The sequence below is a fragment of the Carassius auratus genome, chromosome 21 (genome assembly GCF_003368295.1).
Source record: "Carassius auratus strain Wakin chromosome 21, ASM336829v1, whole genome shotgun sequence".
NCBI classification, from domain to species: domain Eukaryota; kingdom Metazoa; phylum Chordata; class Actinopteri; order Cypriniformes; family Cyprinidae; genus Carassius; species Carassius auratus.
Window position 1 is genome coordinate 5,171,194 of NC_039263.1, and position 19,626 is coordinate 5,190,819.

Genomic DNA, 19,626 nt, shown 5'->3' on the forward strand with positions numbered 1-19,626 from the left:
TCTAAGAACTGTTGTCTCAAATGGCAAAACAGAGGCAGAAGAATAAAAACAAACCACTCTCCTCCTCACTCTGCTATGCATTAACCCAGAACCGCTCTGGGTGCCCCACTCAATCAAACTATCAATAATGAAAGATGACAAACTGTTTCCTCTTCCAAGAGACTCTGGCACAGGTGGAATCGAGGAATCGCGGCGAGGCCATAGGTCAGTTGCTTTTTTTCCCCTGAGGGTCTCTCAAACCTGCACCACTGTCGAGAATTTAAATGTAAGGGGAACTAGAGCTTGGATGTTTGCAGCACCGATACGTCCACTCTTAATAACGTCTTAAGATGGGTCTTTGCTGGCTGTAAATTATTCATGAGTCAGGACTGTTGTTAATGTTTAATTATCATATCACGCCCTGCTGTGTCTAAAAAGAGATTTCAAATGAATGTGCCTTAGTCAGCTTTAGCACAGCTACAGTACGTATGCAAAGCATCCTCCATATGACACACAGATGCACAGACGTGTAAATACGAGGTGGTTTGTGCTTTATGGGGATTTGGAGGAAAAAGCATTTTTTATAGATTGTTTCCACTGAGCATCTAAGATAACTGACTGTTTACTACACATTTCCAAGAAAGCATGAAATATAAGTGGCGTGAAAACAGATGAAAAACACAAGCAAGCAGCTGTTATATATAAATAAAGTGCTTTTATAGATGTTGTTTGCTCCTTAGCCACATACAGAGGTTGCGATCTGAAAGGTTTTGAAGCTAAAAACAAATGCAACCCTGCGTGTTAATTATAGGACGCTCACAGTGAAATGCACGGACGGAAGTGTAATCCATATTACTATGTTACACCCATGCTCTGTTACCTACAGCATGTGTATGCCGTCTGTCGTGGTTATATACTGTATAACACTACAAGAAATTAGAGTTTTATTTTTATAAATGTTTTGCTGTATCAATTACTAATAACTTGCTTTACGGTAATGTAATGCAAATATTATAGAATTTAAAGTAATGCACTATGAATACTTCTGGATTACCTCAAGATCATATGCTAAATGTATAATAATAATAATAATAATAATAATACTATGTTAAACGGCACACATTGTATGCAGTGAAAGCAAGAACATTCTATTTAACTGAAATGTTCACAGCAGAATACAGTTACCTTTGTGTATTTTGATTACATAATGGCAGGGGTCAAAATGAACTTTTTTTGTCAATTAAATTTAGAAAACCTAATCTATTCTAAAATATACAGTGCAGTATTTTCGCTTCCTTATAACAATGTGATTATTTATCCATTTGTCTTGCATAGAAGTGACAGACAGAGTAGGTCATTTGTTACTCTCAACATCACAGAGGAGATGAGTCAGTCTCCATCTTTCAGCAAAATGACAGCTGTCACAAAAATGCGTAGAGGATTCATGATTTTGCTCTTATTATATTTATTTTGTAGGCTTAACACAAGGAAAGTTTCACATATGTGTCGCCACATTGAGCTGTGGGAAAAGACTTCTTCATGCAATGTGACAAGATTATAGTGAATTTGAAAACATCTATCACAAATCATAGCCAATAAGAAGAGCATCTGGCTCTTGCATATGTACATAATCAAATTATTTAAAATATATATGCAAAATACTCATGAAGTCTTTGTCATGGAATGCACTTGTTTCTTTACACAGCGTTCCCTGTGTAAATTATAATTATCCTTTTTATATTTTCCTTAATATCCTTTGAAGATCTCACAAATAGTGTCACTTTATGGACTACCGTCTCGAATGATCGTTATTGTCCTTCACAATACTCCATACATCAGAGCTGTTCACTAAAATACACATGTCTGTCAGCATCAGATCTGACCAGCTAGAAGTTCCCCGGAGAGAAGTGTGAGTCAGCACTGAGTATGTGGATCCAATCATTCCCAAAGCCAGCATGAAGTCAGACTAGAGGAATGAGGTCAGAGGAGAATCATACTCTCATGGCAATGATTAAACCTGATATGGATATACTGCATACGAGGAATGAATATAAATGCATTTATAAATTTGCCCCAACATGATATTTAACGCTAAGAGAAATTAAGAATATTACACATAAGTAAGAGATGTATATATACAATATACATCTCATCTGCACAAAAGAAAAAAAATGCAGGAACAATTCTCAAACAGATGATTACAAAGAAGTGGCTAGCATCACACTGAATGCATGAAATTTTGAAGTAGAACATTTGTATTTTCTTGTAACTCCAAAATAATGTATTATTATGGTTGTTGTTCTAGTTGTTCATACGTTCTTTCAATCATTCATTCATTCATTCATGCATTCACTCATTACTGTATGAACCCTGACACTCGGTTGTTATGTGAGAAGGAGCTGCAAAACACAAAAATGTGTGATCTTTTTGTGATCAACCGAAGAAATAACACACATTTTGGAAGGATATGACTAAATAATGACAGATGTTCCATTTTTGTGTGAGCGATTACTTCAAATGCTGAGAGGTGCTGAGAGATGCATTTCTGAGCAGCGACTGCTAACTAACTTGCGTTTTGTCTCAAGGCACGCAGAAGTCTCTGTGCAAAGTGTTGAAAAATGAGCTCCATGTTTTGAAGCGCTGTCAAAATGTTCTGCATAGCTGTTAAAATCTGGCCAGTTCTTGCATTTTGATGACGATGTGCTCTGAATTTAGTGTACTCAGTTCTCAGTGTTTTTTGTGTAGACAGATTAAGCAGGATAATATAACATAATATAATATAATATAATATAATATAATATAATATAATATAATATAATATAATATAATATAATATAATATAATATAATATAATATAATATAATATAATAAAACATTTCCGGTTGCAACATTATAGCTAACAGGTGAAGTTATGCAAAAATAAAGAATAATACACCTAATAGTACATTTTCATAATTTGCTGACCATACTCTTATGTCATGCCAGGTTAGATGTCAGTGTCCTTATTATGTGTCATGATTGAATACAATGTGTCAACTTTAAATATGCACATGAAAATTTGTGAATTGAAAGCTATGCTATGCCAAGCTATGCCAATTAATTGAAAAGAAGTGATCTTCTGATGAATCTGTCTCATAATGCTCCGTATGACCTCACTGAGTGGAGCTCAACTGAGTTCAGTGTAGGTGATACATTATTCATACACTCAAGAGAACTTTAACATTTTAGCACCGCTCACTGGACATCTCATTTACAAACTGTGGCAATATGCAGAACAACCAACATGATAAAGCATTACCAGATTCAAGTTCATCTTTTGCACACAAGAATGAATGCATTTTAGCGCCAGTCACTGGATGTTTTACTTTGAAAATGTACATTATTATTAAACTATTTTTCTAAATGTATACAGTATGTTGCATAAAGGAGAAATTAACACATTACTTATCATAAACATTTTACATTCACATGTGGCATCTATCTGCTAAATGGACTATTTCCCTATAAATGCCATGTAAACTAAGGTTAATAATTAGCCTCTGTGATAAACACAGTAACTGTAGCTATTACTACTCTTTTTTTGTATTTTCACAAATCTTATATTTACTACAATTATAGTAATTACTAATTTCTTATGAACCAAGAGGAATATACAGTTTACATTTTAGAATAAGATGAATAACATCATGCATACTGTATATTATTCTTGTATCATGTCATTATGTTAGCTATTATGTTAGCTATTCATTAGTCTGTTTGTTTGATGAAAAAAGATGACATGTAGTTGCAATAAATGCTTTCAGAATCTGTACAACTGCAGCAGCGGAGGACTTTTATTCTGCCACATGAAACCTAAGGTCTTCTTTACTCTTTGGTGAAACTGCGGAAAAACTGATGACTGCGCTGTTTGATCTTTAGCTGACCAATCAGCAAAAAGGGGCGTTTAATTCCCGTCCGCGTGTAGAAATTGAATATTCAAGCTGTTTATCCATTTTATCTACCCCTAAACAAAAAGTGAACATTTAAGCGGAATTGACATTTGACAAAGGAGCCCTTTTAATTTGTATTTTTTAACTTTCAATATTAAATTAAAAAAAGAATGAATGAATGAATTAATTAATTTATTTATTTATTTATTAATGATGCACAGATTCTTCAAGCACCATTTGCTTACCAATAATTTCATTTTCCTATTTTTTTTCTCAGAATAGGAGAACAGATTTCAAGCATTACTCATGACTCAGATATACACATGATGAATCAAGGCTAAGCTATGATTTCCTAAAGGTTACCAAGGTAACAGTGTCTCTCGTTCTCTCTCTCTCTCTCTCTCTCTCTCTCTCTCTCTCTATCTCTCTGTCCTTTTCTCCAGAATAACCACCACAGCAGCCTGCATGATGGACCTGAGACGGTACCCCCTCGATGAACAGAACTGTACCCTGGAGATTGAGAGTTGTAAGTGAAAGGAAATGTGAATGCACATACACACACTGGATGTGTTTGAGATGTAATACTAGCACACTAAATCCGTAGAGAACATAAGGCAACATATGCGAGTGCTTGTTTCTGCTTCTTCTTCGCTGTGTTTTGGTCCAGACTCTTTCAGAAGATAATAGCACCTCGTACCCAGTGTTATGTAGTAACTGATTACATGCGATCTGGATTACGTAATCAAATTCCAAAAACTAAGTAAATGTAATTTGAGTATATTTCATTTTAAAATGTTCATAATCAGATTACAGTTACTGTTTATGGATTAGATGGTTACATATTATTCAGATAATGATTATATATATATTTAAAAAAAAAGATAAAAAAATTACATCTCAAGCAAATAGACAATGAATGAAACAAAAAAAATAAATTATGCAAGTTACTACAAACTGGAGCTGTCTGGCTGTGAAAGACTTTGTCGTCATCATGTCCAGTGAGCTTCAGTAGCTGTTGAGAATGGTTTTGAGGGCATAATATACCAAACTAGGAAATCAGATGCCATGCAATGATCATTCAAAAGAACAAATATGAGGAAATGAAGCAGAATCCCCATCACTGACGTCTAATCTAATCTCCATCGGTCATCTTCACAACCTACACTGCACAAACGCCAAGTCTGACTTAGGATCTAACCACATCCCCTTGAAGAAACCGTGACCGTGCACAACAGCAGTTTGAACTCATCCAGCTCATCAATTTCACTTTTTCTTCTCATCTCTGTCCCACTCCACAGATACTGTACCTAATGTAAGCAAACGTAATCATTAAGCCCATTTAGAGCTATCACACATATCTGCAGTCCTGCCCACTCTGTCTATGGGTGTCAGGAGTGATAAATGTTCTTGTAGGGGTTTGACACTGAGGGCTCATGCCACAATTGACAGACGTAGGTAAGATTGAATGTGTTTGCAGGTTGATCAATGAGGTGCCCTGCTCTATCGATCAGTCAGTCGTACCAGAATGGCGTGCCCTGTCTATCACGGGTCCATCAGAGAAGCGCAGTCAAATAGCTAGATTTGTGTTTCGAATGATTACACCATGCACTTTGTTTTATGCTCACTGCAGATCAATGGGTCAGATGTTACGGCCTGCTGAGGCATGAGATTTTTCAGATTTGGTAGCATCGACATTTCCTTACTTTTGAAACACTAATGTTTGCTATTCTAATAAATGCATGAAGCACCAGAAAACTTTTCTTTGTAAACCACTGATAAATCCCAGTCAATGCAGAAAGGGTTCATTAATGTAAAAATTTTTGTAAAAACGTATGTAAATTGTTGCATTAGTTGCGTAAACCCATCATTATTTTTTTCTTGCGTCTCTTTTGTTACATAGATTTTTCAAAACACATTTCTCACGTAAATGACCTAATTTTGTGTAAATTATTCACAAAACCATTAAATGTGTCTGACTCATTGTGTATACCATTCATAAAGCCATTCTAATGCGAACTGGTTCATTCAATGCCTAAATTTTGCACATATAAATTTCAGTCTGAATTACATAATTTGGGTAAAGCTGTTTTACAAACTGAGTCACACCAAGCTGCAACATTATAGTATATATTAATGGTTGTAAAAGCAGATACAGAGAAATATAATTAATATTTATTTTACAGTATTTTGTTTTTATTTCAAAACACTTCATTTGCAGACCTCTTGCCATTTTCTCCTTCTCATTGTGACGCAGCTTGTCATACAGAAAGCACATTAAACACTCGAAAATGTGTGATGAAACTGAACAGAGCGAACAACTAGATGGCACACAGCACAACCATTTATTTGTGCAATTAACAGTGCTGATAACGACACATAATGCAGGCCAATTTACACCTCACTAAAACACAAATCACATTTTTGTCACCATTGATGAAGGAAATAAACTAATTTGTTCTGCGCCTTCCGGTAGTTTGTGCCATGTAGTTCATTTTTCATTTTAGAAATCATCACTGAGATCTGTTTGCTAGATGTAAAACTGTCATTGTCTAGTGCCATGGTTGTATAAGACACATACATTATTAAACATTTATTGTTCTGTCTACAATCTCTGCAGATGGGTATACCACAGATGATATTGTATTCTTCTGGCAAGGAGGGGACAACGCCGTGACAGGTGTGGACAAACTGGAATTGCCTCAGTTCTCCATTGTGGAGCTACGTCTTGTGTCCAGAGAAGTGAGGTTTACTACAGGTATGCAACTTACATTGCGTTCAACGGTTGGTGTTTTCATTGTGTGTGTGTGTGTGTGTGTGTGTTTGTGTGAACTTAACCATTGCCCTTGGCATTGCTCGTTTAAAGTGTTCTTACTCATTTGTATATACTATTATTTATTTTAAGGGGGAATTTATGGGCAAGTGTCCAACAAGAGTGATTAATAATAATTTAAAAAAATAAAAATTGCTGCAGTTGATTCATCATTTTTATGCAAGTCTAGGCGTCAGGTACTGTTCATTTTCAAATGATATTTAAATTACAGCCTGATCAAGTTATTCCCTTTCTCTTGGATAACATTGCTGCTAAGCTTCCAATGGAATTTGTTCTATTGCGTCCTTATCCAAAATGTTTTCCCTTCAGCCCAAGTGCAGGGAGACTGGAACCACAGGGAATTAACGGTAACAATCCTTTAACGTTAATAAATAGCCATAGCAATTTGAATAATCAGTACATCGAATGAGTCAATTATTCATACAACACCTAAAATTTAGCGGCATCGTTTTGAAGCAGGCATTTGGAGGACAATCTTGGAAAGGCTTCTTGAGACATGCTGTTTACGGTTGTTTTAAACCGCACACCAGATTTTACACATAAACGGGACATGCTCTTCAGTTACATAATCGTTTTTGTTGTTTTTATTTCCTCTCGAATTCCCTGTATTAAAGAGCTAAATTGAAAATAAATAAATAAATAAATAAAAGGCACTGCAAGCTTTTGTGACAGTTCTCAGAGGGACATAGATGCTGCCTGCTGAGAAGGGGGTTTCAGAAAAATCTGCCATGTTTGCGACTTTCTGCCATGTTTAATTGGAATGGAACTAGTCCCTGGGAAGGAATCCAGTGCTTTGGGGAAATTAAATACTCCATCTGAACAAATGGGAAAATGACTATCTGTTGTCAAAGTGCAGACTTTGACAATTGCAAATTGTATATCTGTTTTTCCTGTGCTTGCTCTTTTGTGCTTCCACTTACATGTTGACATCTCTCTTTTTTTGGCTTCTGCTGTGTGTTTGTGTCTCCCCAGGTTCATACCCTCGGCTGTCGTTGAGTTTCCGCATCAAGAGAAACATAGGCTACTTTATCCTGCAAACTTACATGCCCTCCATCCTGATCACAATCTTGTCCTGGGTCTCCTTCTGGATTAACTACGATGCTTCTGCTGCTCGTGTGGCCCTGGGTAACCTTTAACATTTTGTTCAACAGGAAGTGATTTGTATAAACCAATATCAATCATTTTGAGTGTTCAGATATTCTTACATTCTTTACGTTTTGTCAATTTAAGTACTTGAAGCCTTTTCACATGACCTACACGAGTGCTTCCCAATGCAATAAACTTGAGCGAAGCTTTAAGCTCACGTGATGCTCAAAAGTTCAAGTGGTTTCAACTTTGACTCCATCTGCCACTGGAAGATTGCATTAAGTATAATTATGTGGATGATGTAGGTACAAAATTAAAATAAGACTAATTCAATGTTTATGTAGATCAGGTATGTCTAAAATAGCTTGAGAAAACTGTCCTTAGCATTCCTACTGTATTCATCTCAGTGACAATTATATATATATATATATATATATATATATATAACATTTTTTTTTTAACACAAGTACAGGGCTGTTTGTGAAACGATGTATGTTTTGGTATATTTCCAGAATTTTGCTTTTTTTAGCACTGAAATTGTTTTAAAAAATTCAAAAATAAACTGTTGACACATCCCTTACACCTTAACCAAGCATGAAACCTACCCATACCACCAAACCTGTCCCTAACCTTACCTGTATCGCACCTCAATAGCAGAAAAAGTGTTTGCAATGTTTTGATGTAAGTACATAGTGGTTACCCAAAGTTAGTTCGTTCAGTTCAGTCTTATTTAATTTTATTGCACCTTGGGCATGAAGTAGGGACATGACATCCCTGTTAAGTGGTCCATGAATGCCCCAACACAAGTCGTGTGAACAAGACATGGTTCATTCATATGGCTTTCTTGCAGGTGTAACTACGGTGCTCACTATGACAACCATCAACACCCACCTGCGGGAGACCCTCCCAAAGATCCCCTATGTGAAAGCCATCGATGTCTACCTCATGGGCTGCTTCGTCTTTGTTTTCCTGGCCCTGCTCGAATATGCCTTTGTAAACTATGTGTTCTTTGGAAGGGGACCCCAGCAGCAGAAAAAAATCAACGAAAGGCTAAACAAAGCCAACAATGAGCGTCCCCGCTATGAAGAGAAGCGTCTGAGGGAACAGGTACGCAAAGTCTCTTGTAAAATATTTATAACGTTTGCAGAGTTCATTTCTGTGTTTATTAAAAGCTAATTTAAATGAATTTAATAAGCGTTGACAATATTCATGCATGTCTAAACGAATCCATATGCACTTAGTTTGTAAGCAGAACAACTTCACTCATCAAAATAACTATCGCCTGAATGAATCACATCACCGCTAAACACGAACATTCAGTAGCCCTTTAACCATCACTTTACTTAATCAGTGACGTATTTCATTTGATTGAAGCTGCATTTCATTATTAAAAGAGGTTCCTCTCACTCAGAAAATTACAAATTACATTGTCAGCTTTACATTTAGTCAGCTTTATTGCCACAGGCTTCTCTTTTAATTCGAGTACCGTAGAGATAGATCGATTCATTTTACCCTTCTCAAAAAATGTCAGCCATTTTCATACTTACAACAACTAAGCTCAGTGACTAAACCAGACAAATGAGAGCTTGACTGAATTAAAGCATTTGTGCCTGTGTCTTTTATGCAAGCTCTTTCTTATTCACCCTCACATGTATGAACTTTAGTTTTCTTTGAAAAGTGTTGCTTGATTGTCAGTTTATATGGTCGTTTTAATGTTCTCTTCATTTTTTCTTTCACATTGCAAGGACTCCATTTCAGCGCCGTTTCAAAGCAACACCCTCAGGTCATATACACAACGAAGAAATCTGTATCTCGAGGAACAAAGAAAAGTTGGGGTACATGCATTTAGAAATCATATCAGTTGAAACTGTAGACTCGGAAGTTGATGAAATATTGTCATTAACTACTGTGAGTGTGTGTGGTGGCCATCTCATTCTAGGGTGCGTTTCCCAAAACCATAGTTGCTAACTAAGTTAGTAACTTTGTTGTTTGCAATGCAATTTCCCATTGCCCAACTAACAGGTTAGCAACTATGGTTTTGGGAAATGCACACCTGTACGATTCTTGTAAAGTTTTATCTTCCCAAGTAAAGTTTGTTATAACTGCGACATCAAATCATCGTTGCATCCGGATGAAAGGTTGAACGCTGTTTGAGACAGTTTAGGACCGTCGTTTTCCTATGGCCGCTCATGACTAGCCTTCTCTCTTTTGTTGTTTTAAGGTGGACGCTTATGGAAACATTCTTCTCACCACTTTGGAGATGAACAATGAGGTGATGCCGTCCGATGTTGGCAGCAGCGTCAGTGACTCGAGGAACTCCGTCATGTCCTTTGACAGCTCCGGAGTGCAGTTCCGCAAGCCCATGGCTTCGCGGGACGGGTTCAGCCACCACTCATTGGACCGCAGTGCCATGCGCAGTCGTGCCAACTGCCGACTAAGAAGGCGCTCGTCCAAGCTGAAGCTCAAAATCCCCAACTTGGCGGATGTTAGCACCATTGACAAGTGGTCCCGGGTCATTTTTCCTATCACTTTTGGATTCTTCAACCTTATCTATTGGTTGTATTACGTGAATTGATACGTGTTCCCCTAGGAAACATGGGCCATATTTTGAGAGCACATTGAATTGGCTTTGATACAATTGGAAAATATGTGTACACATATATGAAGTTGATACATATGTATATGCATATTTCTATATATTCTATTTCTATATACACATGCGTGTGTAAAACTAAAGGACTTTTCTGCTGTAAAAATAAAACACTAAAAAAGAGAAACGTATTATATAGAATAACTTGAATGTTTAAGAATAATACAAAAGAAACCTTTCAAGTATTTGAATTCTTTTCCTTCTGAAACAAACAACGAGTAACATACATTAGTCCCCTGTTCGAGGGTATGGAACTAAAGACTGCATGATATTTTTGCCAAAAGAAAAGATCGCAAGAGAAAAAGAACGTCTCATTGGCTTTTTATCGATACTGTAATCAACCTGTCCCAACTGCAGCTCATGAAATCAGAAGTGGCTTGTGCATTTCGGGGCATCATCCGAGCGGCCCCCAGACCCCATCCACTGCTTTCCCCATCCCCATGGAAGAGACTGACGGAAATGTCCGTTTCTACACTGTACAGCAGCCTCTTTTGGAATTATGTGTCATTCTTTGATTTTGCAAGTATAAAGCGTGCTCTATATCGGACCTCTCAGCTCTGGTCAAGGGTTTACACTGGACGACCATCTTGAGTTTTAACCAATGCATCCTGCCCAGAGTCAGTATGTTTCATTTTCTCTCTTCACTTTTTTTGCAGATTCTCCTTTCTTTCAGTTTTGGGCTAAGGGTTTAATTCTATTTTTTGGAGGGCATCACCTAAACATGTTCTAGAGGTAGTTCATTAGTAGCTATTAACCCACTGGTATGCTTCATTCATTGGGAATTTAAGAAAACTAAGAAAAAAACTAAAAAGAGTGCATTCATTCATTCAGTAGCCTTATTGACATGGTCAGGTAGTATTGTTGTTCTTTCTTTACTCTTGTTCCTAGTGCATTCCATCTGTTCTATTGATACAGTATTCATGAACATCTTGTAGAGCTTTGTGTTGTTTGGAATGGAGGGAAACCCTTAGTGAGCTGTAATGTTTCTTTAGAACTTGGATTTGAAGTTAGTCCAATTATGTGAAAATTTACAAAACAAGGAGAGAAAAGATTAGTGTGTATTCAGCAGGGGATGTGACCATGTTTTTATCTGTTTTATGTTTAAGTCAACCACTCGAACCATAGTGTGACCTGATATTGTACATATTCAGTCATTGTTGTGATCCATCCTGAGAATGATATACGCTGATGTTTTTAGTTTCTCTAAAATGTGCCTGTTTGAAACCTGAAGGATGTGTCCTCAGTTCATCAATCAGTGAAAGAGGGCCGAATGACCCTTGATCTTTGACCTTTCACTTTAAGCACTGCAGACCCACCCACAGCTCTGACGTTTTGCATCTTGGGATTGAATCTCAAAGATGAATGACATCAGCAAAATCAGGAGATACAAAAAAATGCTTCTGAGTCTTTTCGGGGCAAAATGACATGTACGATAAAAGCCATGAACTGAAGTGACAACCAAAAAGGCCTATAATCCATTTCTCTTTTTACCATGAACCTCTGACTCACCCACCAACATTTATTTTGGGCTTCGCCTCATTATGATTTACCTCAGCTTCATTGACATTGAGGTTACCAGATCACCAGGTGACCGCTCAATTTCATTTATCAGTTCATCTGCCATCCACGTTCATTCATAGCTCATTTCTGAAAGTATCTAGATGTCTCATTGCTCAGAGTAGCTCAGTTGAGGAGAAGCTTCCCAACAAATGCTTTTCACAGCAATGTTTTATCAGCTCTTGAAGATGTGGATGAGAACTGAATTGCTGAATATCTGAGCAAGGGGACATTTAAAAGTGAAGAGAAAGCTCCCGGTGGTGGTTTGAGAACACGAGAGCACTGGATTTGCTTGAGTTCCCTGAGGAGGATCTTCTGAGCAGGCCTCAGACCTCAGAGCTCAGCAGAGTCCCTTGGCTCTCGACCCTCCACACCAGACCTCTCAACACTTGGGAAAGTGTGGACCAGCCACCAAATCACCAACAGATCACTCATTCCATTGAGAAACAAAGGAATCAGGGAAATCCAAAGGTATAGGAGGCTGTACCTACAGGTACTTGTTATTTGTCAGCAGATGACCGTAGAAGCAAGTTCGAAGGATTTCCTCTTATTATATTTGATATTGTGAGCACGACCATAACACCTGTGCAAGGGAGCCAGTACTCTCAAGTGCAAAGCAAGACATGCACAGTTGCATGCACAGTGTAGCAATTAAGTTAAGAGCAAATCTGCACTAAAAGAGGATAAAGGCTAGAGTGCTTTTCTTGAGAAACCCTAACTATTATGAGTGTTATGGGGTGCCTTGGCCAGTTCCAACTCTCAGTAGGCATTCAAGATGCTGCAATGCTTTGCCAATGAAGGCTCAAAAGCAGAGTAGTTAGGTATACACATTTAATCTATAGCGTTAATATGTGCATTTATCATGTAGATCAGACCTTTTAAGCTACAATATAGGCCCACCTCTACTAGTGCAGTGTTGTAGACAAGTGTAGTGATAAGTTGAAAATGCCAACTGCACCATTAGCCAACTTTTCTCTTAATGTATTCAAGGGAACAGGAGCAGGTTTTTTATTTTTTATTTTTTATTTTTTTTGAGACTGAAAAACAGAGTTTGCTTTGCCTTTGACAAATTGGAAATGGCATGACGTCTAGGTGGCAGCATATATATTTAAGTTTATTATTGTTTGATCGCCAGCCACTATTAACTGATAAGACTGCACAATTAAAAGTATGCTGATATATTTTTGTATCTGATATTTCCGTTATCAGTGTTAATAAGTGCTCTAATTCTTTCCTTAGAGTGACTAATAATAGAGAAAAACCATGCATACAATATCATAATCTGTAGTTCGGTATATTATCCATGAGAATAATTAGAAATTCTTAGTAGTAGATTGTACAAGAGGTTCCATAACTATATACAGTACATATATAATTTAGCACCCATTTACTACATACTGTAGCTTCTTTACCTTCTAGTAGACTTGATGGCACTATGCAGTCTTTCGCGCTAATGCTCAGTTTAACGTTCCACAGGGTAATCTGAAACATTATTGGTCCATGCATCCTGGCCAATCACGATAGGCAAGGGTTGAATTTTCCGATAGCGTGGGGATTGGTGAAATGCTAATACAGCCATACTGTGCCACTGAGACATGTTGGATGTTGAATATGTTCAGATGGATATTGTGTTGATCATCAGTATGGTCTTGTAGCACCAGCACTCTGTTTATTCACAGTGAGCTTACACCTAGAACAGATTTTTGGTAAGATTCTGGTTTGTGGGCATTCGTCCCTGCAAGATTTGCCTTAACGAGATCACTAAGCATTTGTCATGAAATATTTCTGAGCAATACAATGCAAATACAACAAAGTTCATGAGAGAGGGATTCTCTTTCAGCTCAATTCAAGCCTTAAACATGGTTATAGAACATAATAATTTGATCATTGAACATCTGGGGTACAAGATTTACAACCTAGAAAATATAGTGATAAATTAGTTCCCCCAAATGTCTCACACCGGTACTCTGGCTATGTTTCCACTGCTGATTACTTGGATTACTGATTATGTGCCAAGTAATAGTACAAATCATTCCCACAACATAGAGGGTTTTCACATAGCCCAAATACTAATTTCTTTACATTTAGCCTGCTTGGCCTGTTTGCTATCACTCTAAAAAATGCTGTGTTGTTTCAAAAGTTGGGTTAGTCCCTATTTGACCCAAAGTTGGGTTAGAACAACCCAGGAATTATTATTTTTTGAGTCTGCAACCTACTGCAGTACTAAGACATTGATAGATAGGTCTACAATGGCACAAGTTGCTGTTTTAGAAATAACTATCAAGTTAATCATACAGTCTCACATATGTTTCACTATCTGAGAGAGTTGGTGCATGCAGCAAACCATCCTAGCATTTTAGCTTTTTATTTGAAAGTTTAGTTTCACCATAGTGCTAGAATAGATCAATTGTAGTTAAGACCAATTTGCCAGTTTACAAGGGACATTTGGCCAAAATACTCAGATAAATGTAGCAGCACTGAGTTGAGAGAGTGATGGTAGTTGACTCATGGCACTCAATGTTAAATTAGCTTTGTAATCTTAATTTCAAAATCACAAAGTCTACATTGTTACTTATTCTGCAGGATTAGCTATTTTGTATTCAAAGAACTTGTGTCTTTTGTTGTGTATTTGATTTTTTTATAAAATCAATCAATTTTGAAGGTTGGTGGCTCTGTTATCAGTCTATTGCAGAATGTGTCAGATGTGTGGGGTTTAAATTGTGATAGAAATTGCTGCTAATTACCACTTTTAGCTAGTGATGCACAAGACAGCATTCAGTTTTGACTACTTTAGTATACATGTGTCATTACTAGCATTTGGCCATCCTTTGCCACCTTAAAAACTGTGTTTGAAAAGAAATGGGTCCTCCGTGTCTATATTTGTAACAACTAATCTTGCACACTCTCTGAAGAATAGTGGCTCGGCCATAGATACACTGTTGCAAGTCGCAAAAATGGCAGACTGCATCTATTGAGATGGATATTATTTAGGAAATAATGGGATGGGAATAGCATTTAGAATAGCATTGTGTCAAGGTAGCATACTCTTGAGCACTGATGAGATTGTTGGCCTTTTTTGGAGAATGTGACTCATCGTAATATTAAAGTATTATTTCTTCTGTGTAATTTGCTATCTGGTTAGGGGATAGGGGACACATTTTCCTTTCGCCTTGCACTTTGCTTTAATTTTAGAAGGATATATTGTTTGTTAATGTTTTTTGTCCTTTTTTTAAACAGCTTTGCACAACTTCCAGCGGGTTTGGGGGAGGGTTTGGCAGAACTCAATGAGGCTAATGTGTTCTGATGACAACGAAGGACATAAGTATCTACGCACTTCATACAAATCACCCCATATGCTCACTTTCACATTTTCATACCATTAACATAACTCGACAAATCATCAAATAGCTTTTACTCGAGTGCATTGTTTTTTGTCTTTTGCAACATCCACCCATGAAGCAGGAGAAAAGGAAGTACAAAAACTGTTGAACTGATTTTAATGTGAATTTTCTTGCCTCTTGTGTATATGTGTAATTACATGTGAATTGTATTGTAAATATGATATCTTTCACTTATATTTCTTAATGCATGAACAAAACAGGGCAGTTGGTAATAACAGCTAGCCTCAATGCTACTGGCATGGACAGCTTTTACAGCACCGGCATAACTTCTGCAAACGAAACCTATCTCTGAAAAAGAAAAAAAAGAAAAAGAAAAGGAGGAAAACTCACAAAAAGATACCGGTTTTGTTTTGCATGTCTCTTTTCGGAAAGGTTTATTTTCATAATTTCTTTTCTATTCTAAAACTGGCCATTCATATCACCCACACATACAAAGAAAGCAAGCTTTTTGCTTCTTCCTGTGCACAGAGATCGAACCAAACACTGTAAATCCTAAATTAAAAATAGAAAACAAAAAAGAAAAGTACTAAATCTGAAAAGGAAAGTTATGGAGAAAATGATTCGTGGAATCATCACTTTAAAAAATAATAATAATATGTGAAGATATGCACATTTTCATCCTCTCTTGCTTTTTTGTATATCACATACAGATGAGAGTAGATAGACACACTTATTAAGCCATTAGTTCAAGGTAGACTAGACCTGCTTACATCTCGTTGAGCAAAACAGCAAGTCAAAGTTTCATGCCATGAGAATGCATGACTGGCTGGATTGTTTTTTTGTTTTGCGCCAGGATAGCTTTTCTGATAAAGCGAATTATAACACATAAACACAGCACACACAAGCGAAGTATTAACCTGAAGAGAAAATCCTCAAAAAATTAATTCGGCAAATATCTAGGGCAACCATTTCACACCTAATTTAAGAATTAAATTGCTATTCAGTACTCTTTCATTTCATTTCTAGTTGCCTGTATTTGTTGTATTCTTTAAATGAATTGTTAACTTTATTGTTGATGTTTTCTCATAGAAAGGAAATATATTTCTACTTTACATCCTGCCCTGAAAGTAAAATGCATTCTGTTTTTGTGTTGTACTGGTTTTGTTCTCATTAAGCTCTTGGTTTGATTCTGTTGAACTCTTGAGGTGTGATGATTTTTGATGATCCATTTGGGGGTATGATTTGTCTCCATGAAATCAACATTTGTAAAGTATAAGGTTGTATTCTCTTTTCTTTACTTTTTCTTTTCTCTTTCTTTCTTTTATTTTTGTCAGTGCCAATTAATGTAATGGTGTCGGTCAGCTTTTCTAGGTGTTTGAGCAAAATGTGTTTTTTACTAATACAAGATGTTACAGTATGTGGTACAAAAAAAAAGGGGTTATAAGTAACCAACTGACTTTTTACAAATAAAGGCTTATACAGTAAAGAACGACAATGCAGAAGTCTTTTTCATTTGCCATTTGCGGACTAATGTTTGCTTTTTTTTTTTTTTTTTTTTACATCTGACTAATTGTTTTAACTAATTAGTCCCCAGATGGTAAATCATGTATGTTTTCAGAAAATGACATAAAGAGATATGTTTTAAGTGCTGCAGGTCTTCACCCTTTCATTTACTTTTTTTTTTCTGTTTTTAAAGGGCTGCAGAGAGGGAAAACATACACATATACGTATAGGGCAAAGAGATTGCAAACAGACACAAGAAGTGAAGATCACCACATTATATTGTATTATATAATAATGACACATTACTAAAGATACAGCTCAAGCCCAACCCTTGGTCCTGAATAAAGTACCATCAGAATCCTGCTGGAAGAGTGTAATCTTTGCCCCACAACAACATTAGTCTAGATGCTCATATTTGGCAAGATTCTGCAATAGAATCGGAAGAAAAGACATGCATTTTAGGACTCAAATATGCCGTAACTTACTTTGATGAGAAACTGAAACAGTTGCATCACTTCATAGAAACTTTTTAGGAGACAAACCAAATTAAAAAGTCTGAATACAGGAAGTACCCAGCTGCAATCCAGTAAAATCTCCCTTAATTTCTTGTTCATAGTCTGTTAGATTTGTTAAATTGAACTTTTTTTTTATTTATTTTTTGAGGGAGTTGGGGGGATTCCTCTGATATGTTGGTGGCATTTTGTGGATTATTCAAGCTTTTACTGAATAGGGAACAAATTTGTCTTGTTATATATCTAAAAGCATTACTAATTCCATGTTTTCAATTCAATTTCATCGAACAACATTTTTGATTCTGGTCTCTCCGACTATAATAGTATTAATGAGCAAAATTCATTATCACTACAAAAATATAACTTGGTGACCTTAACTGTTATGTACTTATATGAAAAAACATGTACAATGTACTAACTGTGTTCATATTGTATTTCAAAACACTTTTACTTTTATTTTTACTGATATTGAGGTGGGATACGGGTAAGGTTTGATGGTATGGGTAGGTTCAAGGGTGGGTTAAGGTGTAAGGGATGGGTCAACGGTAAAATTATAAATGTAACTCTAATTAATTGCAGATTTAATTACATGCAGTTAAAAAAATTATTTGATGCACTATATATATATATATATATATATATATATATATATATATATATATATATGCCTACATGTCATAATGGATAGTCATCGCATTTATCAGAATTAGTCTATCTAATTGCTCACACACGAGCAGTTCCATTTCATCTCGGAGACACGTTCTGTCTTTGCGCTTGCCAAATTCCACCGTGTAAATAGCAAATCCGTCACGGCACGAGTGTAACTGGCTGAATGGAAGATGAGACTCTGATTGGTTTATTGCACGTTACACCCAAAAAACACCCATCACTCATTAAGAGAATAGGGAAAACCTGTTTAGAACCAACCGTTTGTCCATCGTTAAAATAGCAGAAGTGGATTTGAACACTCCCTGAGTGCACCTGCGCCATGCGCTTTACACTTTGCATTTAGATCGTTAAAATAGGGCCCAATGACTTTAAATTATCTTTTGGGAGTAATTTCTCCAAATTTGATGTGCGATAAATTAGATTAATTAATCACCACATCATGTAATTAATTAGATTAAAAATGTTAATCGCTTACCAGCCCTAATAGGTACACAATAAGTGCATTGTATCAAATGATTAATTTGAATGTAAGTACATAGTAGATAAGGCCACCTAATATAAAGTAGGACCAAAATTATTGCTTTGACTGCATTCATCAGGCACAACATTTAAATCCTATAATACTAAAAAAAAAACAAAAAAAAAAAAACAAAACACAGATATCATATAAAAGCCTGTCCTCCAACAAAAAAAACATATAGGTCGTTTGTGCAAGCACCTTATTACGACCTATATTTTTGTTTTCTAGCGGGCGCAAAAATAATGACAGTTTCGTGTTGTGTCTGTCTCCATGAAATATCGTATAACTCTCGTACCAATCTAAAAGCGCATTTATTAAATGGAATGTGTGGACTTTTTACACCAATTTCACAGTAATTCATACATATTTTACAAGGTGGCATATTCGCTCGAATGACCACTCCTAAACCTACCCCTCACAGAAATCATGCAAAATTATGATTTATAGAGAATATACGGTACATTTTATAAGCACATGCATTCTCTGGGGTCAAACCCATAATCGTGATTACATATAGTCTTAAAACACAATGCTGTACCAGCTGAGCTACACGGAACCTGAATTACTGCACAAATAAAAGAGTACAAAACATTCATATGAAAACTTCCTGTTGCCGATAGGGGCACAACTGTAATAAACGCTCTGATTGGTCATATTTCAGGGATTTGGACAAACAACCTATACGGGCATATTGGTTGGAGAACAGGTTGCATATAAAATGAATAAGAAATACAACATTAGAAACACAACATCTTGCAAAGGTTTAGCCACTGCTTTTTTGTTGGTCTTGTTTGTTGTGAGATTTTGTATCCTGTTCAAGGAAAGTGACCGTTCACATTTCTAGTGAATCTCTGAAATGGTACACATGTGCCAGTACTATTTCATCTTAAAGACACTGACTACATGCAGAGGTTTGGAATCCCACAGGACATGTGCCATTCTCCCCCTGAGCAGAACGTGGTTTCACTCCAACTTGCATACTCTTATGGCAGTTTGTGTACATGGCCGACGTGCAAAGCTAAATGCTTTCCCAAAAGAATGCAGTAGGAA

General features: G+C 36.5%; 1 protein-coding gene across 1 annotated transcript in view; it reads left to right on the plus strand.

Moving 5' to 3' along the window:
• LOC113038310 (gamma-aminobutyric acid receptor subunit beta-4-like) overlaps nucleotides 1-16,643 on the plus strand; it is a 45,147-nt gene extending 28,504 nt beyond the window's left edge. The window contains exons 5-10 of the mRNA XM_026195632.1: nucleotides 4,352-4,434; nucleotides 6,526-6,663; nucleotides 7,711-7,863; nucleotides 8,675-8,931; nucleotides 9,570-9,659; nucleotides 10,046-16,643. Coding sequence (XP_026051417.1) covers nucleotides 4,352-4,434; nucleotides 6,526-6,663; nucleotides 7,711-7,863; nucleotides 8,675-8,931; nucleotides 9,570-9,659; nucleotides 10,046-10,399 — 1,075 coding nt within the window. The 3' untranslated portion in view covers nucleotides 10,400-16,643. The remainder of the gene's footprint in view (nucleotides 1-4,351; nucleotides 4,435-6,525; nucleotides 6,664-7,710; nucleotides 7,864-8,674; nucleotides 8,932-9,569; nucleotides 9,660-10,045) is intronic.
• The last annotated feature ends 2,983 nt before the right edge of the window (nucleotides 16,644-19,626 follow it).